The sequence below is a fragment of the Balaenoptera ricei genome, chromosome 14 (genome assembly GCF_028023285.1).
Source record: "Balaenoptera ricei isolate mBalRic1 chromosome 14, mBalRic1.hap2, whole genome shotgun sequence".
NCBI lineage: Eukaryota > Metazoa > Chordata > Mammalia > Artiodactyla > Balaenopteridae > Balaenoptera > Balaenoptera ricei.
This window is the reverse complement of record NC_082652.1, coordinates 8915242-8937094: the sequence shown is the minus strand read 5'-3', so window position 1 is coordinate 8937094 and position 21853 is coordinate 8915242. Positions and strand designations below refer to the sequence as shown.

General features: G+C 41.7%; 2 protein-coding genes across 3 annotated transcripts; one reads left to right on the top strand and one right to left on the bottom strand.

The window, feature by feature from the left end:
* Positions 1-983: 983 nt before the first annotated feature.
* FAM216A (family with sequence similarity 216 member A) lies at positions 984-8849 on the bottom strand. 2 transcript variants are annotated; one of them, XM_059894506.1, is made up of 7 exons: positions 8399-8849; positions 6993-7033; positions 5042-5163; positions 3680-3809; positions 3415-3598; positions 2775-2857; positions 984-1631 (listed from the first exon to the last, which is right to left on the bottom strand). In XM_059894506.1, the coding sequence occupies exons 1-7, from the start codon at positions 8488-8490 to the stop codon at positions 1513-1515; spliced, it is 771 nt and encodes a 256-aa protein (XP_059750489.1). In that variant the 5' UTR covers positions 8491-8849; the 3' UTR covers positions 984-1512. The 2 variants fall into 2 exon arrangements, with proteins under 2 accessions (XP_059750489.1, XP_059750490.1); XM_059894507.1 differs by having other exon boundaries at positions 6999-7033.
* A 302-nt stretch (positions 8850-9151) lies between these two features.
* GPN3 (GPN-loop GTPase 3) lies at positions 9152-21506 on the top strand. The gene is made up of 8 exons (XM_059894505.1): positions 9152-9286; positions 11552-11660; positions 16811-16978; positions 18678-18802; positions 19390-19505; positions 19655-19751; positions 20300-20428; positions 20879-21506. The coding sequence occupies exons 1-8, from the start codon at positions 9173-9175 to the stop codon at positions 20939-20941; spliced, it is 921 nt and encodes a 306-aa protein (XP_059750488.1). The 5' UTR covers positions 9152-9172; the 3' UTR covers positions 20942-21506.
* Positions 21507-21853: the final 347 nt, after the last annotated feature.

The window sequence follows — 21853 nt, the reverse complement described above, 5'->3', positions numbered from 1 at the left end:
CCGTGTCCCCTGCATTAGCAGGCAGATTCTCAACCACTGCGCCACCAGGGAAGCCCCAGAGCTCTTTCTTACAACGTTCTAGGTCATAATGTTGGACTCAGATTTTATTAACTAAATAGAATACCATATTGACATAGTAAATCATCAATGATTCTTCAGACTGTTGCTTTTAAGTGCCCTATTCTTTACGTTTTAACAACAACAAAATTTTTTTGAACACTACTGTTTAATTTGAAAAGATACATGCACTCCAGTGTTCATAGCAACATTATTTACAATTGCCAAGATATGAAAACAACCTAAGGGTCCATCAACAGAAGAGTGGATAAAGAAGATGTGGTGTGTATGTGTGTGTGTGTGTATATACACACACACATACATACGTACATACACAGTGTAATATTACTCAGCCAGAAAAAAGTGAAATTTTGCCATTTGCAACAATATGGATGGACTTGGAGGGTATTATGCTACGTGAAATAAGTCAGATAGAGCAAGACAAATTACTGTATGATATCACTTAGATGTGGAATCTAAAAAATAAACTAAAAAAAATAAAAAAATAAAAAATAAACTAGTGAATATAACGAAAAGGAAACACAGATGTAGAGAACAAACTAGTGGTTACCAGTGGGGAGAGGGAAGTGGGGAGAGACAAGATGGGGTAGAGGATCAAGAGGTACAAACTATTATGTATAAATAAATAAGCTACAAGGATATATTATACATCACAAAGAATATAGCCAATATTTTACAATAACTATAAATGGAGTATAACCTTTAAAAATTGTGAATCACTATGTTGTACACCTGCAACTTATATAATATTGTACATCAACTATACCTCAAAAGAAAGTTAAAATTTTTAAAAATAAAATTTTAAAACACTAATGTTCTAAAAGATTTAGAAGGCAAGCACACTAGAGCAAAAATGTAATGTGAACAATCCTTTCATTAATACAACTATTCCCAACTTAAATCTAGTTTGAGAGTCCAAGTGTTTGGCAATTTTCATAAAATAGGGCAAATTGATATTTCCATTTTTAAGTTGTGTTCAAGCAGATAATATTTATTGAGCAAGCCAGGATGTTACCTCTATCAAATGCTATTCTATATCAGGATATTCAGAGTTTTCCTCAGCCTGATCTGGAAAATATTTCCAGGATATTCTAATGTTGCTATTTTAGGACTTATTGTAAACAGAAGAAGAATTATACAATGTATTTGTCAGATTTAAAGAAGAATAATTCAGTTTTAGGTGACAAGAAAAATTTTAATTGTACCTAGCTAGGATTACACGCATATATTTCACACAAATTTTATTACACAAATATCACTGGTACATGGAACTACATCAAACCATTTACATGGTAGTAAAAGTTTCTGAACAAACTAAAATTACTTAATGACTTAGTGGTGAATAACAATACTATCCTAAATGTAGAGAGAGGACACAATTCACAATCCCTTCCCCCCACCTTTGGCACATCACCAATACTCAAGACAAGATTGTCAAGTTAGCATCAGATGTTCTCCCTGTTCTTCAATTGACATTGATTGCATACACTTATTTAGCAAATCGTCTTCCTTTTTTTCTTCATTCATGTACGATTCAGAATCATTTGTAGAAACTGAAGGAAAAAATAAGAGTTTATGATGTCTGTTTTGGAAATAAAGTATTTCATCCTGAAAATTGAGATTTGTATACAAGAACAACCTTCAAAATGACCTACTTTATTAATAAGCTTTTGGCAAAAACAAATTGCAATTTTCAAAATTTAATTATCTCCCCCTCCCCCTAAATCTCTTATTTTAAAAAATAAGATGCCCAGTACTGTATTCTAGCCAAGTTATTGTATAGCAAATTCTCTGTTACTAAGTCCTATTTTCCCATTGTTTTGCAAAATCTTTTGATTGGGGGAAGTTATAGCTTCAGTATTCTCTATTTTCCTTAAGTTCCTTCTCATTTCTTTTCTCTTGGGGGACCATGGGGACTTTTCCTCTATCTGTGGTTTCCTCCAGCTGTTCTTTTTGGAACCAGACTTACCTTCTCCCCTGCCATTTCCCTCATTTCTTGGATAGGCATGGTATGGTATTTATAGCAGAGCTGGGTGGTGCTGTCATACAGCAGTGGGATATGGGTTCAGAAGGCCTAAGTTCCCTGTTTCCTACCCACTTCCCTACTCACTGTGGTAGTAACTAGGAAATTATTTAACTTCCACTTAATCCTTTCCACTTTATCAATTCTGAGGAATATTTCTGAGCAGTCTTTCTCTTGCCTTTTTCATTTTGTGATATTCTGTACTTGTGGTAGAAGGATCCTTTATGCTGATCCTTCCCAAATGTGGATTTGTCTGAGTTGCTCTGTAAAATTTTGATAATAATAATTGGCTTGTTTCCACTGGTTTGAATATTAAACAAAATGGTATAGGTGATATAGCCCTTTGTTAACTATTTGATTCTATACAAAATATTGCTGTCTGGGGACTTCCCTGGTGGTCCAGTGGTTAAGACTCCACGCTTCCACTGCAGGGGGCATGAGTTCGATCCCTGATGGCGGAAATAAGATCCTGCATGCAGGAGTCCCTGAGCAGTGTGTTCTTTTAAATGAAAGCAGAAATCGATTTCATGTTTAGTTTTGTTTGGAGCAATATAAGCAAGTCACATTCTAAATTTTTTTAATGTCTTCTCTAATAGAAATGGAACTATACTGGGTTTAATATTTTTTAGCATGACATCTTTAAAAATGCATATATTAAGAATTCCACATTTACCTGATTGCATGAACAGTCTGCCTGGTTTTCTAAAAATCTTCAGTGACTTACATCTTGTTTTAGATGCATATCCAGTTTTTAAACTGTAAGAAAGAGAAGCATCTTAATTGGAACCAGCACAGTGAACAGCTGTCAAATGCATGTGGAAGACCATACAAATTCTTTTTATTAAGCTGCCGGCGTCACCAAAGAGACCCTTTCAGACCCTGAATTCTCTCGTGACGTACTAACCCTGAGATGCAAAGCTAATGATTGTAGTGCAGGTTGAATAATCAGACATCTTAATCTCTTTTTTCCTTTTTCCTTTTTTGTTTATAGTATTCCCCTGCGCATAAGCCACCATATGCTTCTCCTTTTGGAAGTGTATGTATTATTTTAAATTTGAGTGGGAATCATTTAAAAGGGCAGTCTTCCATATCTTTAGCTGATCGAAATTTTTACAATTCCACAAAATTCTAAAAACAGTTGCATATCCCAGTCAGCTCAGTAAAGAGACTATAAGATAGCATTCTTTTGTGCTTTTTGTCCAACCTATTCTGAATTTAACAAAGTGAACATATTAGGGAACACAAGATTTAATGTCATTTAGCTCAAATAAAATTGAGGGGTACATTTTTCTCTTAAAGAGTAGGAAACAAACCCTTCTTTGTTTCTCACTGGTCGCCAAAGGGAATGCTGTATGATCATCTCAGGTGCAGATGCAGCTGCAATGTTAGAAGGCCCCGAGTCCTCTCTCTCCAGCTGGTGTCGCCATGTAGTGCAGGGGTAATGCTGCTTCTGTGAGTAACGAGAACTGAGGTGGCTCCTGTGATGAGTGAGGACACCTGTCACACAAATCACCTCTGTTAGAACACCCTCTTGTTTCCTGTGAGAACTAGTGAGAAACTACCTGGAGGTGCACCTGCCTGGCTTTTGTGAGCTGTGCTGGGTCACATGCATGTACTGCCTCTTCATTAACGTCCTCAGATAGTTTGCATTATAGATCTTAGCAATGCTGCACAGGTAACGCTTCTGGCCTAAGGTGAGGTCTGGATGCTAGAAGACAAAACAAGATTTACAGGCTGCATTGTAGAACAGAGGTTGGCAATATTCCATATCTGAAAGGATAGAATGTTCATTTGGCCAAAAAATTAAGAGAGAAAGAAATGGCCATTTAAATAGTACAAGTGACTCTGTTTGCCATTTCCACTCAAGTGATTCAGATGCCCATTGGGTTTGAGAAACACTGCCCTAGAAGAATAAGGAAAGTGTGAATCTGCTCTCTGTCAATGAGTCTTAGTTCCCATGTGCCTCTCAGTGAGTGTAGTAGGCATCTTGCCTTCTGAATATGATGTTTGAGGTGGTACCTCGAAAGTGGTACCTAAAAGCAACACAATTACTCTAGTCTTAGAAACAGTCTTTTCTAGCACCAGAAGAATAATTCTCGGTGTTGGACAGACTGAGGGTAGTGTGTTGGTCTCTCATATAAGTAATTTTTTTTTTTTTTGGCCATGCCTAGCAGCATGTGGGATCTTAGTTCCCTGACCTGGGATCAAACCCGTGCCCCCTGCAGTGGAAGTGTGGCGTCTTAATCACTGGACCACCAGGGAAGTCCCAGTCATATAAGTAATTTTGACTAAGATTTTCACTGTACTTGCTGATTTTAGAAGTTAACGCTCACCTAAAATGCAAGACTCCACTATATATGCATGTGTATATACATACAAACACAAGATTTACTGAACTGGATAATAAATCCAGAGAAAATTTTAAATGTTGGTCAGAAATAACTTATCAGTTTGCACAGATCTTTTAGTAACCCTAATTTACATTGCTCTAGAGAGGGTACTTCTGCCAGCTATGATCTTTAATGGGTAATACAGGTCAACAGTTATGAAGTGTTTATTGCCATTTTCTTTACTTGCTTGCTTTTAATTTTGTAGTCCTTGAGCAAAATCTTTATGAGGTTGGGTTTCTGTCTCTGGAGTGGAACTTTCCTCAAGCATCTTTGTGCTTGGCACTGAGCTCCCTGAGTAAAGGCACATTAGATCCAAAGTATCATAAAACCCTGAAAGCACTCTTATGATAGGGAATCTATAATGATAAAATCCTTGCATTCACTCATGAGTTTACCCAGCAGATATTTACGGACTCCTAGACAATGTGCTGGGTGTACTTGTCTTCTACAGTGCCTTCCTCTCTAGCTAGCTTATCTTCAATAAAAAGTTCAGCTCTGAACACAAAGACTATTGGTATTTAAATAAAGTATTGGTATTTGGTTAGCATACCTTTAGAAGGGATGTCTCTGTCATTGACTTAGGGACGTGAATTGTTTGAACTTGAGGCGTTTTCCATAACTCTTGCAGCTTGGTTATGTGTGAGTTCATTTTGTGTCCATCTTTGAGTCTATCTGTAGGCAAGGACATTATTATGTGAATTTCATGAGCAAAGATCAGTTTAACAAATTAATTATTAAGATCCATCTATTTACATGTGTCATTGATTATCCTGGAATACCAGTATGAGTCAGACTGTTAAATCTGAAGAGACATTATGATATGCCATTTGGTTTTAGAGCACACAAAAATCTAAGGTATTTATAAATACTTACTATATATAATGATATATAATCATTACATATGGACAAAATTATTTTGAACTCAGCTGAGATGCAAAATGTTGACAGTAACTTATTTCTTTAGTTTATTGTATGTCAGACCATACTAAACAGGAATATACGTGCAGGATTTGTGCTTTAAAGATTTTCAAAAATATTTTATCATTCATTTGCCTTCAGTATATAGTTTCGAAATTGTATTCTGCATTAGACTCAGGATAGAATAACACACATTTTATCCCTTTAATGAGGCAGTGTTAAAACGAAGAGCTTTAGGGACTTCCCTGGTGGCGCAGTGGTTAAGAATCTGCCTGCCAATGCAGGGGACACAGGTTCAATCCCTGGTCCGGAAAGATTCCACATGCCGCGGAGCAACTAAGCCCATGCGCCACAACTACTGAGCCTGTGCTCTAGAGCCTGCGAGCCACAACTACTGAGCCTGCGCGCCTAGAGCCCGTGCTCTGCAACAAGAGAAGCCATCGCAGTGAGAAGCCCACGAACAGCAGGAAAGAGTAGCCCCTGCTCATCGCAGAAAGCCCGCGCGCAGCAACAAAGAGCCAACACAGCCATGAATAAATAAATAAATTAATAATAATTTTTAAAAAAAGAGAAACTGCCATCAAGGTGGTTTCATCTTCTAAAAATAATAATAATAATAATAATAATAATAATAATAATAGTTAAACGCAACAAACAACCCAATTGAAAATCGGCAAAGGATTTGAATAGACTTTGGATGTCTCCAAAGAAGATATACAAATGGCTAATAAACACACGAAAAGATGCTCACTACCACTAATGATTAGGGAAATGCAAATCAAAATCACAATGAGATATTACTTCATATCCATAAGGATGACTATCATCCAAAAAACAGAAAACAAGTGTTAGCTGGGATGTGGAGAAATTGGACCCCTGCGCACTGCTGGTGGGAATATATTGAATAAAATGATGCAGCTGCTGTGGAAATAGTATGGCGGTTCCTCAAAAAAAGCAAAGAGAATTGCCATATGATTCAGCAATTCCATTTTAAAACAACCACATGTATATAAAATAAATAGTGATATATATGTATATACACACAGATATGTGTGTGTTTTTCCTAGGTAACTGTAAGGACTATAAATTTTTTTCCAAGGAAAAGCAAAGTGAATTCAGGTTTATATATCATTGAATTGAAATTGCTCCCCTCAAAAAATTAGTGAGGTCTTGGGGGCCTGTCTTAACCTCTTACCTCCAGCAGCTCTATCCCTTATTTCAAGTGAGAGGAAAATAGCAGCACTGAGAAATATTTTATGTTCTTTGAAGTTGAACAATTTAGAATTTTTTCCTTCAACCTGTGTATAAACCCCAGGTTGTGTTCTGTCCTTTTCAACCAACATCAGTTATAAACACAGTTATTTTCAGGTTCACTGCGATTTTGAAGTACTCTTTTGATGTGAGGTATCTTAACAGGAGACAAAGAACCTGCTGGATTGTTGTTTGAAAATCTTAAAGAGTGGGTTTACCAAGGATACTAATGAAGACTTTTAAAAATTCCATTGTGTGAGTAGTTATAGCAAAACTGGCTTCTCTGAGCCATATTATTGATACATATTATCTGCTTTATATGCTCTACTCACCAATACCTTTGGAATTCTGGTAATAAGAATATCCAGCTGATCTGTTTAAAAAAAAAAGGGATGTAAATAATATGTAATAATTGACAGCTTTATAAGCATTAAAGAAAGTATTTTAAATGAAAAAAGGACAGTATTGCAGATGCTTTTTACTTTTCATGTTTCCATCAGATAATAATGTCTTGCATATCTTCTCCTGTAATTCTGGTTATATCCTAATGACTCCAGGCTTCTTCAAAGTGGGTTATCTGAGATTTTTACCATTCTGTAAAGGATTTACTTTAAGCCAGATTTGGCTTTACTTTTATAGCCACCTAATCTAATTCCTACACCGAGCTCAATGAAGTTGTTTGGGCTTCTGTGCTATCCATGATATTTTCTTCCTTTATTTTTAATAAACTAATTTATTGTATGTAATTTAAGGTGAACTGGAACTGATAAGTTGGTCTGGAATGTTTCTAATTTTGTACAAGTTCATTTTTTCTTTTCTCAAATTGACAAACACTCCCCCTTTCCTCTTCCTGCAATTTATTCAATGACCAAGAATTCATTGATCCCCTGAGATACTAGGATCCAGAACTTTACCAAGCGCTGTGATGAACAGAAAAGAAACACACAACCCCATCCCATCTTTAGAAGTCCTCAATCCACAAATACATTTATTTTTTAAAAAAAGATGGCCATGGGTGCAGCAGGAGCCATGACGGTGGGCTTGAGAGGAACACCGGGCAATTCTCACTTTTAGGGAATAACTCATGGGATGAGGGGGTACTGCCCTCAGCAGTAACTTCAGCAACTAATTGTCTTCAGCATCCAGGAAATAATAGTAAAAACCTGCTCAAAATGAAATGGATTTACGAAAAAGGAACTACTGAGTGAAGAAAATGTTAAAATCAAGGTGTCTCTAAGATTCAGAGTCATCTGTCTCATTACAGATTATGAATCCCAATTTGACATAAAGGTGGCTAATGTCACACACAGGGAAATGATTTATTGACTTGGAAGCGCTTCTTTGAACCTCTGTTCCCTTGGTGCCCCCCAACCCCCCAATCCCACCCCGCCAACCCCTTTTTTGTAGAAGTACGTTGACCAGACCGCAAAATTTCCAGCAGATTTCGTAGCGCCCCCTGGGGCAGAAGAGGCACCCAGGCGACTGTCGCAGTCACCGCGTTTAGTCAGTCATTGCACCAACCCTTCTCCTAAGCTTCCCTCAGAAGCCCTTCCCCTAAACTGAGTCGGCTTCCATATTTCCCATCGCGGCCACAACAAAGGTTCTCTCTTCCTCTCACTTCAGTACATTGGGGACCAGTCTACTGGAGCAGCCTGCTCCTACCCCCTCCTCTACCCGGGGATCACGACCCGGGGCTGATCGCCATCTTCCCAAACCCCTCAGGGCCCCGCAGCCTCACCCGCCGCCGCCACCCTCGGCCCTGGCCACTGTGGGCGGCTCTGTGGAAGAACTGCACTCCGACCACTCGGACACTGGACCCTGGCCGGGCATCTCCTCCCGGGTGCCCTGACCGCGAGCTGTGTGCGGGAGAAGCTTTCCCCTTTCCCCTCCCTTGTCAGCACGCGTGCGTCAGGCCGGGCGATACTGGGGGTGAAGAGGCAGACGCCGGATTCTAGCCCCCTCCGATGAAGTCCGGACACTGCCCGAACAGCTTCGGGAGAGCGGGGAGGGCAGATCCACGATCCTGGAGTTAAGTTGGGGGAGGGGCGGGAGTCCTTTAGTTGATTGAGCGTTTGTACGTTTGCATCTTTTTGTGGAAGGTATGCGTCACGGAAAGGAAGTATACCTTCCCTCTAAAACGAAAGGTGCCTTCCACCTCAGTATCCAGATCCTCTGCAAATTTGTAAATCTCGAGGGTCACCATATAGGTCAAACATCAGTACGCAAATAAAGGACCAAAGCACGCGGCTGAGGGATGCAGAGTGTTACGGTTGTCCGTTATCACCAAGGCAACCAGACCTCGCCAGAATACCAACCGTCTTTTTCAGCCAACTACTTCTGCGCACGCGCAAACCATCCCCGGGCTTTTCGCAAAACGCGTTTCACATGGGATTTGGCCTTCGGGACACTCCGTAGTCAGAGGCGTGGCAGAACGGAAGACGCAAAAGGAATTTGGACTGCAATTGGTTTGTAGTCGTGTTCCGGGAACTCAGTGGGCGTCGCGCGAAGGCTGATGGGAGCGTCGTGGTCGCCCTCTGGGTCTCGGCGGCGGGAGGTGTCAGGAACCGGGGGAGCAACCATGCCTCGGTATGCGCAGCTGGTCATGGGCCCCGCAGGCAGCGGGAAGGTGAGGCTTTGGCGGGAGAAGGAGAGAAATGTCGAAGTTTGTGGGAGGCCGGGAGGTTCAGGTTCTGAGGGAGGGGCTGGCGGTTGTGTTTATTGGGGACCTTGAGACCCTGGGCAGCTCGCTTCTGCAGCCTGGGCTTCAGTGTCCCTTTTGTTGTTGTTTTGAAAGGAGATTGATGATAGTTGCTAATATTTATTGCGTACTTAAGCCCCAGATACTGCCCCAGGTATTGCGTACTTAAGCCCCAGATCCTTTCCTGTTAAGGAAAAAAAACTTATTTCCTTAACAACCTTGTGAGTTGTCCTGTTACTCCCATTTTGCCGGTAAGGAAAATGAGACACAGAAAGGTTAAGTTTTTGCTCAAGGTCACACAGCTAGTAAGTGATGGCTGGAATTTGAATCCAGTTTTGTCTAACTCCAGAATTTGTCCCCTGTCTTTAACCCAGGAGGTTAAGGTGGGGTCTCGTTAATCACTGCTTCTCAGAGATTGAGACGTGGACTTCTGGAATTTGAGGAGACTTTAGGAGGTACATGGGCCTGACATTAATGAACATTGAATCGTGTATTGAGAAAGTTACTCCCTTTTCAGTTTTTTTTCAGTTTGCATTGAGGTGAAATCATCAGTTTGGTGCTAGCGTATTTTCAACACTTCTTTAATTCTCAAGTCTTTTTGGAGAGCATATCTTAGGCTCAGAGGTTTTGACAGGCAATTATATTTAGCTAAAACGGAAAGAATTTTGTTAAAGTTGTATATAATTTTATGGTTACCTTCACGTTATGGCAAGTATAACTGGTTTTCTGGTTAGAGATACAGTTTTTTCTTGTAAACAACTAGTAAGGGAATCCTATTAGGGGCACTCAAATATGGTAGAAATTGTGACGATATTGATCAAATAACAGGAGTGTGGGAAACACTGGAGACTGTGGAGGTGTTGTGTGGCTTCAGTTTTTAAATTGACAAACACGTTGCTCTGATGTTTGGCCTATTCTGGGTGCAGGAGATACACATGCGACTATGATATGGCCCTTGCTTACCCGAAGCCAGTAGTCTATTTGGGAATACTTATAGGTAACTAGTTACTTAAAATACAGTGTGATGCATAGAGAGGACCTCCTAGGCAGAGAGAACAGTGTGTGTAAAGTCACTGAGGAGAAAGATAAAAGCATGATAGAGGTTATTTCTATGTTCTAGATTAATTTTCAGACTGATTGTGTTAGATAAGTATCTTTCTATAAACTTTTGATGCCTGCTACCAGAAATACTCACTGGGCATGTTCTTTGTGCCAAGCATTGTTCTGGGCCCTGGGGATTGTGTAGTGACTAAAACACCCACACAAAAAATCCTGTGTACTTGTGGAGTTTATTCAAACATATGAGTCAATTAGAAATAATTATCAAGCATTTATTATGTACCAGGTACTGTTCTAGTCCCTGGGCGTATACAACTGAATAAGACACATCCCTGCTTTTATTTATTTACTTACTTACTTTATGGCCTTGCTGTGTGATTTGCTGGATCTTAGTTCCCTGACCAGGGATCAAACCTGGGCCCTGGCAGTGAAGGCGCCAAATCCTAACCACTGGACCGCCAGGGAAGTTCCCACATCCCTGCCTTTAAATAGAGGGTGGGAGAGACAGACAAGTAGCCTAGAGATTTTAACGTAGTACATGAGGGATAAAAAATTCTCTAAACCAGAAGTTGTAAACTGATAGTGCACTTCCAGGCTATTTACTGGCCTGATATTCTCTCATCCTGGAATGTTACTCCCCTGGCTTGGCAAGCACACTGCTGTCTCTCAGCTCAAATATTCCCTTCTCAGAGACATCGTCCTTGACCACCCCACCTAAAGCTTTGTTTGGACTGTTCCAATCCTAGTGGAGACACCTTGTGTCAGGTGCTGCACTGTGTAATCAGAAATCTTCCCTTTAAATTCCACTTGTTGCATGTTAGAGCAGTAAGGAGCCTTGGTGATCATGGAGGCCATTCCAGTTAGAGACAAGAAAACTGAGGGACAGAATGGAAAAGCACCCTCCCCAGAGTTACCCATGAGTCCGAGCCAGGTCTGGATCTGCAGCCCAGTCAGGTGTCCTGACTCCCAGCCCAGTGCCTTTTCCCTCTTTTCAGTCAGCTTCTTGGTCAATGAAGGAATAGTTTTGGCCTTAGTAGACACTGCCCAAGGGGTGTGGAGAGTCCTTCTGGAGTTGTAGAGGGTAAGCACTGCACTGCTTGTTGCTCTAACCCCTCATGCCTTGTGACATTACAGAGCACCTATTGTGCCACCATCGTCCAGCACTGCGAAGCCCTCAATCGGTCTGTCCAAGTTGTGAACCTAGATCCTGCAGCAGAACATTTCAACTACTCTGTGATGGCTGGTAAGTCCTGAGCAGAGCCTTCCCCCACCTTCAGGAAAAATAAGGGAGTAGGGAGGCAGTGAGCACTGGCTGCTCAACACAGAAGCTGAAAATTAATACAGTCTGGTCCCCTGGTTTCGTGGTGAACAACATGAGGTTGAATGTCATTTGGTGACATTCTTAGTCTCTGATGTAAGAATTGAAAGTGAGTAGACTCTTCCCTCACCACCCTTCCCTTTTGTTTCTTTCATGTTTGATCATGTTTGGTAAATCTATTTTACTGCTGATCATACTATAAGTGAACAACCTAAATGTTTTGTTTTGTCTTTTAAGTCTTTTCATTTATTCATTCAATTGTCTGTTGAACACCTACTTTATGCCAGGCACCAGGGTTATAGCAGAGGACAAGACAGATACTATCCCTACCTTTGTGGACCTTTTAGCAAGGGAGATAAGCAAAATGATAAACATGTTACAGATTGTGATAAGGACTGCTTTAGGCTGATGAGAAGGAATAACTGGGGGAGGTTGCTTTAGGGACGATGCCTCTGAGAAGGAGCTATTTGGGCCTAGACCTGAAGATGGGAATGTGCTCACCAAGTTGGCGAAAGGCTTTCCAAGATGGAAGAACATCAAGGTCAGTATATAAGGGAGAGATGGGAAAGGGCTTGGTGTGTTCCAGAAAAAGCAAAGATGCTGATGAGCTGGGGCATAAGGAGTGAAGGAAGAGATGGGTAGGAGCTAGTAGGACATGAGAAGTATGGGGTTTTTTTCCTGTTTTTTACCCTGTTTAGTCTGTTTGGGCCGCTGTAACAAAATACCAGACTGGGTGGCTTATAAACAACAGAAATGGATTTCTCACAGTTCTGGAGGCTGGAAGTCCAAGATTAGGGTGCTGCCAGCATGGTCAGATTCTGGCGAAGGCCCTCTTCCCAGTTGTAGACTGCTGACTTCTCACTGTGTCTTCACATGATGGAAGGGGGAGAGGGAGCTTTATGGGACCTCTTTTATAAAAGCACTAATCCCATTCACCTCCCCAAAGCCCCACCTACTAATATCATCATCCTGGGCATTAGGTTTTCAACATATGAGTTCTAGAGGGACACAAATACTCAATTTATAAGGGACTTCGCTGGCAGTCCAGTGGTTAGGACTCCGCACTTCCATTGCAGGGGGCATGGGTTCGATCCCTGGTCGGGGAACTAAGATCCCGCAAGCTGTGTGTGGCACAGCCCCGCCCCCCCCCCCCCCCCAAAAAAAAAATCCTCAATTTATAGCGTCTTTCAACAGTGGAATGCCATTAGAGGGTTTCCAGCAGGAGGAGAGGATTGACATCTGATTTACGGTTTTTCTTTTTGTTTCGTTTTGTTTTTTTGGTGGAGGGGTTGTTTGTTTTTTTAATATTTATTTATTTATTTGGTTGTGTCAAGTCTTAGTTGCGGCAGGCGGGCTCCTTAGTTATGGCAAGAGGGCTCCTTAGTTGCGGCTTGTGAGCTCCTTAGTTGTGGCTCGCTGGCTCCTTAGTTGTGGCGTGCGAACTCTCACTTGCAGCATGCATGTGGGATCTAGTTGCCGGGCCAGGGATCAAACCCGGGCCCCCTGCATTGGGAGCGTGAAGTCTTAACCACTGTGCCACCAGGGTAGTCCCTGATTTATGTTTTTAAAAATAACTGGCTCTTAGATGAAAAATGGACTCTAGAGGGTCAAGAGTCGAAGCAGGGACCAGCAGTGAGGCTATTACAGTTGTCTAGGTGGCTTGGACTAGGGTGATCATGGTGGAGATACAAAGGAGCAGACAGATACGGTATATATTTTGCAAGTAAAATTAGCAGCATTTTGTGGGAGATTGAGCTAGAAGGGTGTAGGAAAGGGAGAGATCAAGGGTCACTCTTAGGTTTGTGACTTGAGCTGTTGAGTGCATTATATTGTTTACTGAGGAGGAAGACAAATCGGTTTAAGTTTGAGGCAGTTCTTTTTGCACTTGCTAAGTTTGAGATGTCTGATAACTGTCTAAGAGGTAATATCAAGAAGGCATTCGGGGACTTCCCTGGTGGTGCAGTGGTTGGGAATCTGCCTGCCAATGCAGGGGGACACGGGTTCGAGCCCTGGTCCAGGAAGATCCCACATACCGCGGAACAACTAAGCCCCTGCACCACAACTACTGAGCCTGTGCTCTAGAGCCCGTGAGCCACAACTACTGAGCCCGCATGCCACAACTACTGAAGCCCACAAGCCTAGAGCCCATGCTCCGCAACAAAGAGAAGCCTCCGCAATGAGAAGCCCATGCACCGCAATGAAGAGTAGCCCCTGCTCTCCACAACTAGAGAAAGCCTGTGGGCAGCAACGAAGACTCAACGCAGCCAAACATAAATAATTAATTAATTTAAAAAAAAAGGCATTCGGATGTAATATTCTGGGATTCAGGACGAGGTCTGGCCTGGAGGTGTAAATTTGAGGGTCAACAGCGTATAGTTAGAACATAAAGCCACAGAACTGGATGAGATCACATTGGTAGGGAATATGATTAGAGAAAAGGAGCCAAGACCAACCCTTGAAGGTGTCTCATCTTCAGGGGTCTGGTAGAGGAGGTGGGGTCAGTGAGGTAGGAGAAAAGTCAGGAAAATGTAGCGTCAAAGAAGCCAGGAGGGGACTTCCCTGGTGGCGCAATGGTTAAGAATCCGCCTGCCAGTACAGGGGACACGGGTTCGAACCCTGGTCCAGGAAGATCCCACATGCTGCGGAGCAACTGAGCTCGTGCGCCACAACTACTGAGCCTGCGCTCTAGAGCCCGTGCTCCGCAACAAGAGAAGCCACCGCAATGAGAAGCCTGCGCACTGCAATGAAGAGTAGCCCCCGCTCACCACAACTAGAGAAAGCCCGCATGCAGCAACGAAGACCCAACACAGCCAAAAATAAATAAGTAAATAAATAAATCTATTTTAAAAAAGCCAGGAGAAGAGACTGTTTCACGAAAGAGCTGGTGCCTGGTTATGTCAGATGCAGCTGGGAAGTTGTACGAGAAGAGGACAGAGGAGTGGCTGTGAGATTTGGGAATGTGGAAGTGTTGGCGACTTTGGTGATTTCAGTGGGATGGTAGGGATGGAGGCCAGGTTGGAGTGGTTTGAAGAGTGAACTGAGGTGATGCCTTGTAGATGCTGAGCGGAGATGACTTGCTGAGGAAGTTTTGCTGTGAAAGAAGCAGAGAAGTGGGACTGTAACTGGAGGGGTATGTGAGGATCAAGGGAGGTTTTAAGGTTGAAGACGGTAACTGGAACAGAATTGTATGCTGAAGAGAATGATCCAATAGAAAGAAAGAAACTGAAGATACCAGAGAGGGCAATGACTGCAAGGTTGACTGCGAGAGTGAGAAAGGGGAGGGGCTCCCAAACAGGTGGAGGGTTTTGCCTTTGCCAAGAGTTGGGGGGTTCTTCCATTGTAGCCGGAAGGAAGACAAGGTGGAAGGCACCATGTAATATTGGTGGTGGGAATGTGGGAAATTCTCCTTTGTTGACTTCTGGTTTCTGTGAATGTCATGTGTGGTCATCAGCTGAGGGTGGCTAGAAGTGGGTGTGGGTAGGGTGAAGGAGGCAGGTTGAAAAGAGAGGAAGAGGTATGAAACAGTCATCTTCCTTGAGAAAAAGCATTGCATTGCTTTGGGATCATTTGGTTGCTTCCAACAGAGAGCACTCAAGCTAGCTTATGTAAAAGGAGGATTTTTTAGAAGGAATTGGGGGACTTCTCACAAAACCCAAGAGCAAGCAAGGCTTTATGAGAGACTAGAACCCAAAACATAAAAACTAACAGGAATCTAGGCTGGCTTTCTGTCTCTTTTTGTCTGTCTTACAGACCAGCCTTCTCTGCTTCAGGATGCACATGGCAGCCAACAAAAATACCCCCACCCCAAGTTCACATCACTTTCTGGTCCAAGTGCCTTACTGACTAGTGTCCTTGAGTCATCCTTTTAGAAGGCCCTAACTTTGAGCAGATGTTTATCCCTGGGAAAGTGCATAGGAAGATATTATCCATATAAATGTGGCTGTGAGTGAACCGAGATTGTAGGTTTGAACACAAGAGTACTGATTTCCAAAAATTTGTAATAGAAGAGAAGCATGAGTATACCAGAATGTTTAAGCTCCTGCTATAGGTGATTTATCTACATTATCTCATATAGTCCTCATCCTTCTACCCCAGGGTATATGACTTGTCCCCACTCTTATACATAAGGAAAGTGAGGCACAGGGAGGTTAAGTAGCTTCCCTAGGGCGATAATATTAAGAAACGGTAATTGGTTTACTTGGTATGGTTTTGTTTTACTTGCTTAAGAAAAGGTGGTGTATATTCACATTGTTCAAATTGCAAAAGGTACAGAAGAGTTAAGTATGCAGGAGACCGTCTTCCTCCCAGCTCCATGTCCTGGCAGGTGGCTACCCTCCCTTGAGGCAGCCAGTGTTGCTAGTTTCTGGGGTATCTTTCCATAGTCTATGCATGTAAAATAAAATATGTATATTTGTGTATATAGTAAATTTTTGTCTTTTTGTCTTTGTTTTTTTTAAACACAAATGATGGCATTCTAACACAGAGTTCTGCACCTTGCATTTTTCAGTTAACAGTATACCTGGAAGATTATATCACCTCAGTTCTTAAAGAGCTTCTCTTTTTTTTTTTTTTAAAGTTTTCCTTTTTTTTAATTAATTAATTAATTTATTTTTGGCTGTGTTGGGTCCTCGTTTCTGTGCGAGGGCGTTCTCCAGTTGCGGCAGGCGGGGGCCACTCTTCATCGCGGTGCGCGGGCCTCTCACTATCGTGGCCTCTCTTGTTGCGGAGCACAGGCTCCAGACGCGCAGGCTCAGTAGTTGTGGCTCACGGGCCTAGTTGCTCCGCGGCATGTGGGATCTTCCCAGACCAGGGCTCGAACCCGTGTCCCCTGCATTAGCAGGCAGACTCTCAACCACTGCGCCACCAGGGAAGCCCAAAGAGCTTCTCCTTTTTATGGTTGGATAGGATTTCATTGTCTGGCTATACAAAAATGTATTTAATTTGTTACCATGGATGCTGCTACAGTGAATAACCATGTACAGAAGTAATTTCATGCATGTGAGTTTTTATATAATTGTTAATTATCACCAGTGAGGATAATGCTCTTGTATTCTGGGCCCTCTCTGTGGTTTCAGACATCCGGGAATTGATTGAAGTGGATGACGTGATGGAGGACAATACTCTGCAGTTCGGTCCCAATGGAGGATTGGTATTTTGCATGGAATACTTTGCCAATAATTTCAATTGGCTAGAGGACTGTCTTGGCCATGTAGAGGATGACTACATCCTTTTTGACTGTCCAGGTAAGTCAGCTATTTGAATGTATCATTTTCCTTGAAGTCGTCCTCGTTCTGTCCTCAGTGGAGAAAGTGGAGTGAGCATTCGTAGCTCTAAACCCTGCTGCGGTAAGGTACAACTCGCTTACTCATTGGCTTATATTAATTCATTGAGTTTACTGAGTGCTTATTTTGTACACTGGAAATACCTAGAAAGCAAGGTAGCCATGGTCTCTGCCCTCATGGAGCCCACAGGCAAGTGGGAGTGCTAGGCAGTATAAACAAAAATCACCCAAATGGACTTCCCTGGTGGCGCAGTGGTTAAGAATCCGCCTGCCAGTGCAGGGGACACGGGTTCGAGCCCTGGTCCGGGAAGATCCCTCCCACATGCCGTGGAGCAACTAAGCCCATGTGCCACAACTACTGAGCCTGCGCTCTAGAACCCGCGAGCCACAACTTCTGAGCCCACGTGCCACAACTACTGAGCCTGCGTGCCTATAGCCCGTGCTTTGCAACAAGAGAAGCCACTGCAATGAGAAGTCCACACACCACAACAAAGAGTAGCCCCCGCTCGCCGCAACTAGAGAAAGCCCACGCACAGCAACGGAAGACCCAATGCAGCCATAAATAAATAAATAAACAAATAAAATAATCACCCAAATGATTATTTAATATATTTCTGACAGGCACTCCACAGGAGTAGCACAGACCGTCACACAGCAGGGAGGTTGGGGAGGTTGGGGAGGCTTCTCATCAAGTAGCATGTAAGCCAGACCATAGGGTGAGGTGAGGGAGACTGTGCTGCAGGCAGAGGGCACGGCATGCTGAAGGCCTTGAGGCAGGAAGGAATGAGCTGGGTTTGAGGCACCAAAAAGGCCCTTGTGGCTGGAGCACAGTAAACAAAGGGGAGTGTCCCGAGGTGAGACTGGTAGGGGACAGATGATCACACGACTGCTCAAGCCGAACTGTGAATTTAAGACTTAAGCCTAACCTAGTTTTGATCGTTTGTGGCTCTTACTTTTTAAAAAAAATAAATGTATTTATTTATTTATTTATTTTTGGCTGCGTTGGGTCTTCGTTGCTGTGCGCGGGCTTCCTCTAGTTGCGGCAAGCAGTGACTACTCTTTGTTGCGGTGCACGGGCTTCTCATTGTGGAGCATGGGCTCTAGGCGCGTGGGCTTCAGTAGTTGTGGCACGTGGGCTCAGTAGTTGTGGCTGGCAGGCTCTAGAGCGCAGGCGCAGTAGTTGTGGTGCACAGGCTTAGTTGCTCCGCGGCATGTGGGATATTCCCGGACCAGGGCTCGAACCCGTGTCCCCTGCATTGGCAGGCAGATTCTTAACCACTGTGCCACCAGGGAAGTCCCTCCCCTTTGTTTTTAACTGAACATACACACACCCACAGAAAAGTGCAGAGGTCATAAGTGTACAGCTTGATGAAGATTCCCAAACCTAACACACCTTTGTAGCATTCACTTTTGATCAGCAAAAACGGAAGTGTGAAGAACCTCACTTTCTACATAAAAACTGCATAGTTTCCTTGGGATTCTCGTGGTATTGTGGTTGCTTCAAGACCCTGTAAGACCCCTTAAAAATTGAATATATTACCACCAGAGGTTGACTTCCTTTTTTTTTTTTTCCTCGCTGTCTTATAGGAAATTGTTTTCCTGTAATTTGGTAATTTAACGTATATCCTGATTGTAATAGTCTCATAATGTTCTTCATGTAGGTCAGATTGAATTGTACACTCACCTGCCCGTGATGAAACAGCTGGTCCAGCAACTAGAACAGTGGGAGTTTCGAGTCTGTGGAGTTTTTCTTGTTGATTCTCAATTCATGGTGGAGTCGTTCAAGGTTCGAGGATAAATCTGTTGTCGATTTTTCAGTCATGGGTACAAGCAGATGGCAATCTCCTTTAATTGTTGTGTGATTTCTGGATGTTTCACAAACTATACTCCAGAATTATTTAATATCCCTTAATATAAGTTCTTATAATGTATTTTTAACTCAAATGATAAATTGTGATACTGTATAGATTTGGGGGAACTACTTACCAAGAAAAATTAGGCAGATGTGTATCTTCATATAAGTTTATTTTTCTGATGATGTTTTGTCTAGTTTATGAACTATCTGAAACAAACATTATTTCCCATTAGTAGCCCCTAAGGAATATTTGATGGAAAAGATTAAAGATATCACCTAAATTGAGATTTGTGATCACCATGGATTAAATCTACATTTTCCCTCCTTATCCTCACCCTTGGAAACCAGGGGTCAACAATCTGATTAGTGGACTGTCTTTTCTTTTACTTTACTTTAGCCTTTCTTTTACTTAGGGCAGTTTTGTTCAGAGAGGAGCAGGAGCCTCTCTTTTATGTGGAGACCAGGGAACTTTGTTGGCACCAGTTGATTCATCTTCCCTTTTCTGTTTCCTTCTTCAGTTTATTTCTGGCATCTTGTCAGCCCTGAGCGCTATGATCTCTCTAGAAATTCCTCAAGTTAACGTCATGACGAAAATGGATCTGCTGAGTAAGAAAGCTAAAAAGGAAATTGAGAAGTGAGTTTGCTTCTTCCATATCATCATATGTCAGCTGCAGAGATGAACCTTCTAAGCTTTATTTCGATGTGAGGTTCCGTCAGTCTATAAATCTAGTTTCCTGATTTAGTCTTCCTTTTATTCATCAGTCTTCTTTCTCACTTTTAAAGGTTTCTAGATCCAGACATGTATTCTTTATTAGATGACCCTACAAGCGACTTAAGAAGCAAAAAATTCAAAAAATTGACTAATGCTATATGTGGACTGGTAAGCTTTCGAAATTGTTGGATTTTATTTTTAATGACCTGGTCAGGTGTGTATTGGCATCCATTCAGTGGCCACCATTTTGGAAAACATGGTCCAACCCTATTGCCTTGCCAGGGGAGGAGGGTGGGAGTCTGTGGGCTGGCTGGTCAGCAGTTTAATTTAGAAGCAATTATTGGCAGTAGCCAGTAAGTTAACTGACGTGTCTATTATTCCAAGCTGTTTTGGGAGCTCAGACTGTCCTTGCCTTTTGGAATTACCAGTGGTGGTTGAGTTCAGGTAAATGCCTATGAAACAGTGTCTGGTTCAGTAACAAGTTAGCAAGTATTCTAGTTGGTCAGAGGCCAGAAAAATCAGTATTGATTTGCTGTTGTTCTGTCTCTGTCTGTCCCTCCTCCCCACAACACACACACATACACACACACATACACACACACACAGACACAAATGGTTTTAACCAGAAGTGTAAATGGTTATAAAACTCAAATATAATTTGAAAATTAAGTATTCTGTACTTCAGAATGACCCTTTCTGAAATCCTCAACTTGTAGATTGACGACTACAGCATGGTTCGATTTTTGCCTTACGATCAGTCAGATGAAGAAAGCATGAACATCGTATTACAGCATATTGATTTTGCCATTCAGTATGGAGAAGACTTGGAATTTAAAGAACCGAAGGTAATTTCTGGTTTGGGGTGTTTATTGCCTTTTGGTAAAAACGTTTACCAGCACTCACTGGCCTCCTGCATAATCCCATGGAGTTAAGCTCTTTGTACTCAGAGCTTGGGCATACATGGAAAGAGGAGGTGAAATGCAACTGGGCTCGGGCTGCCCTCACATATGTCAGTGGGGCCCTGTCACAGCACATTAGCTGAGAATCGGCGTGAGTGTAAACTCGAGGAAGAGTTTACTTCTAAATGAGACATAAGCCCTTTAATTTACCACATGTCTGGAAACATTCTGTCAGTCATTCCTTTTGTTATTATTAACGATTACTGTGAGCAACACCTGGAGCTGACGCTGGGCGTTAGCTCCTTATAGAGCATTACCTGAAAAACATGTAAGCACATACTAGGTCTAACTGAGGGGAAGTGGATGTATTTTTATCTTGTGTTTCCTTTGTGTCAGGAACATGAAGATGAGTCATCTTCCGTGTTTGACGAATATTTTCAAGAACACCAGAATGAATGAAGAGTTTGTTAAAAAGTAACCGAATGTGTGAGGAGCTTGTGGCTGAACTGGCAGAACCTTCTTCTCTTCTAAAGATGAAATACTAGAAGCTACTTATTTTAATGAAAAAAAATAATACTTGACTCTTTATCAGCCATCAAGAACATGCCTGAATCAAGTTCTTAGTTATTCTGGAACTGCTGCTGTTTAAAGTGGCATCTTTTAGTATTATTGGAACAGCATAATTTAGATTTTAAAAGTCAAAATTGAAATGAATGTACATAGATTTGTGTTTATAATATAAATTAGCACCTGTGATACAGTTAAGACCAGTCTACTTTTAGTTTTACTGTTTGATTTTTGTTATTTTTGAAGTTTTTTTGGAGGGACAGGAATTATTGTAACAAAATATACATATATGTGTCCAAAGAAAAAAAAATCTGGAAGGATAGAGCTAAGACCATTGCTTACCTGTATCTTCCAGTTTTCCTACATTGAAAATGTATTATTTGTGTAATTTAAAAATGAAAAGTAACTGTGTTTTAAGATATATATGTATATAAATAAAAGAAACAGGAAAATAGTACTAACTTTTCATTACACTTTTGTTTTCCAGTCAGAATTTGAAATATTCAGCCAGGGCAATTTGTTTTTTGTTTTTTTTTTTCAAAGTTTTGAATGTGTAAATTTCCCCAAGTGTCCAAATGTAGGCAGTGACTTTTTTTTTTAAAGTGTGATTTGTAGTCTCTGAGCACTTAAAAATGTTTACTTTACTTGAATAACAAATGCACACAAAAATGCAAAAGATAATTTTTTCTTTTTAACTTCTTGACACATTGAATTGTTTATTTTCAGTATTTCTAAGTTCATTTGTGATAGGCCCTGGGGAATGGCTAGTCAGTCAACAGATATTTCTCTAGTACCCACTAAAGG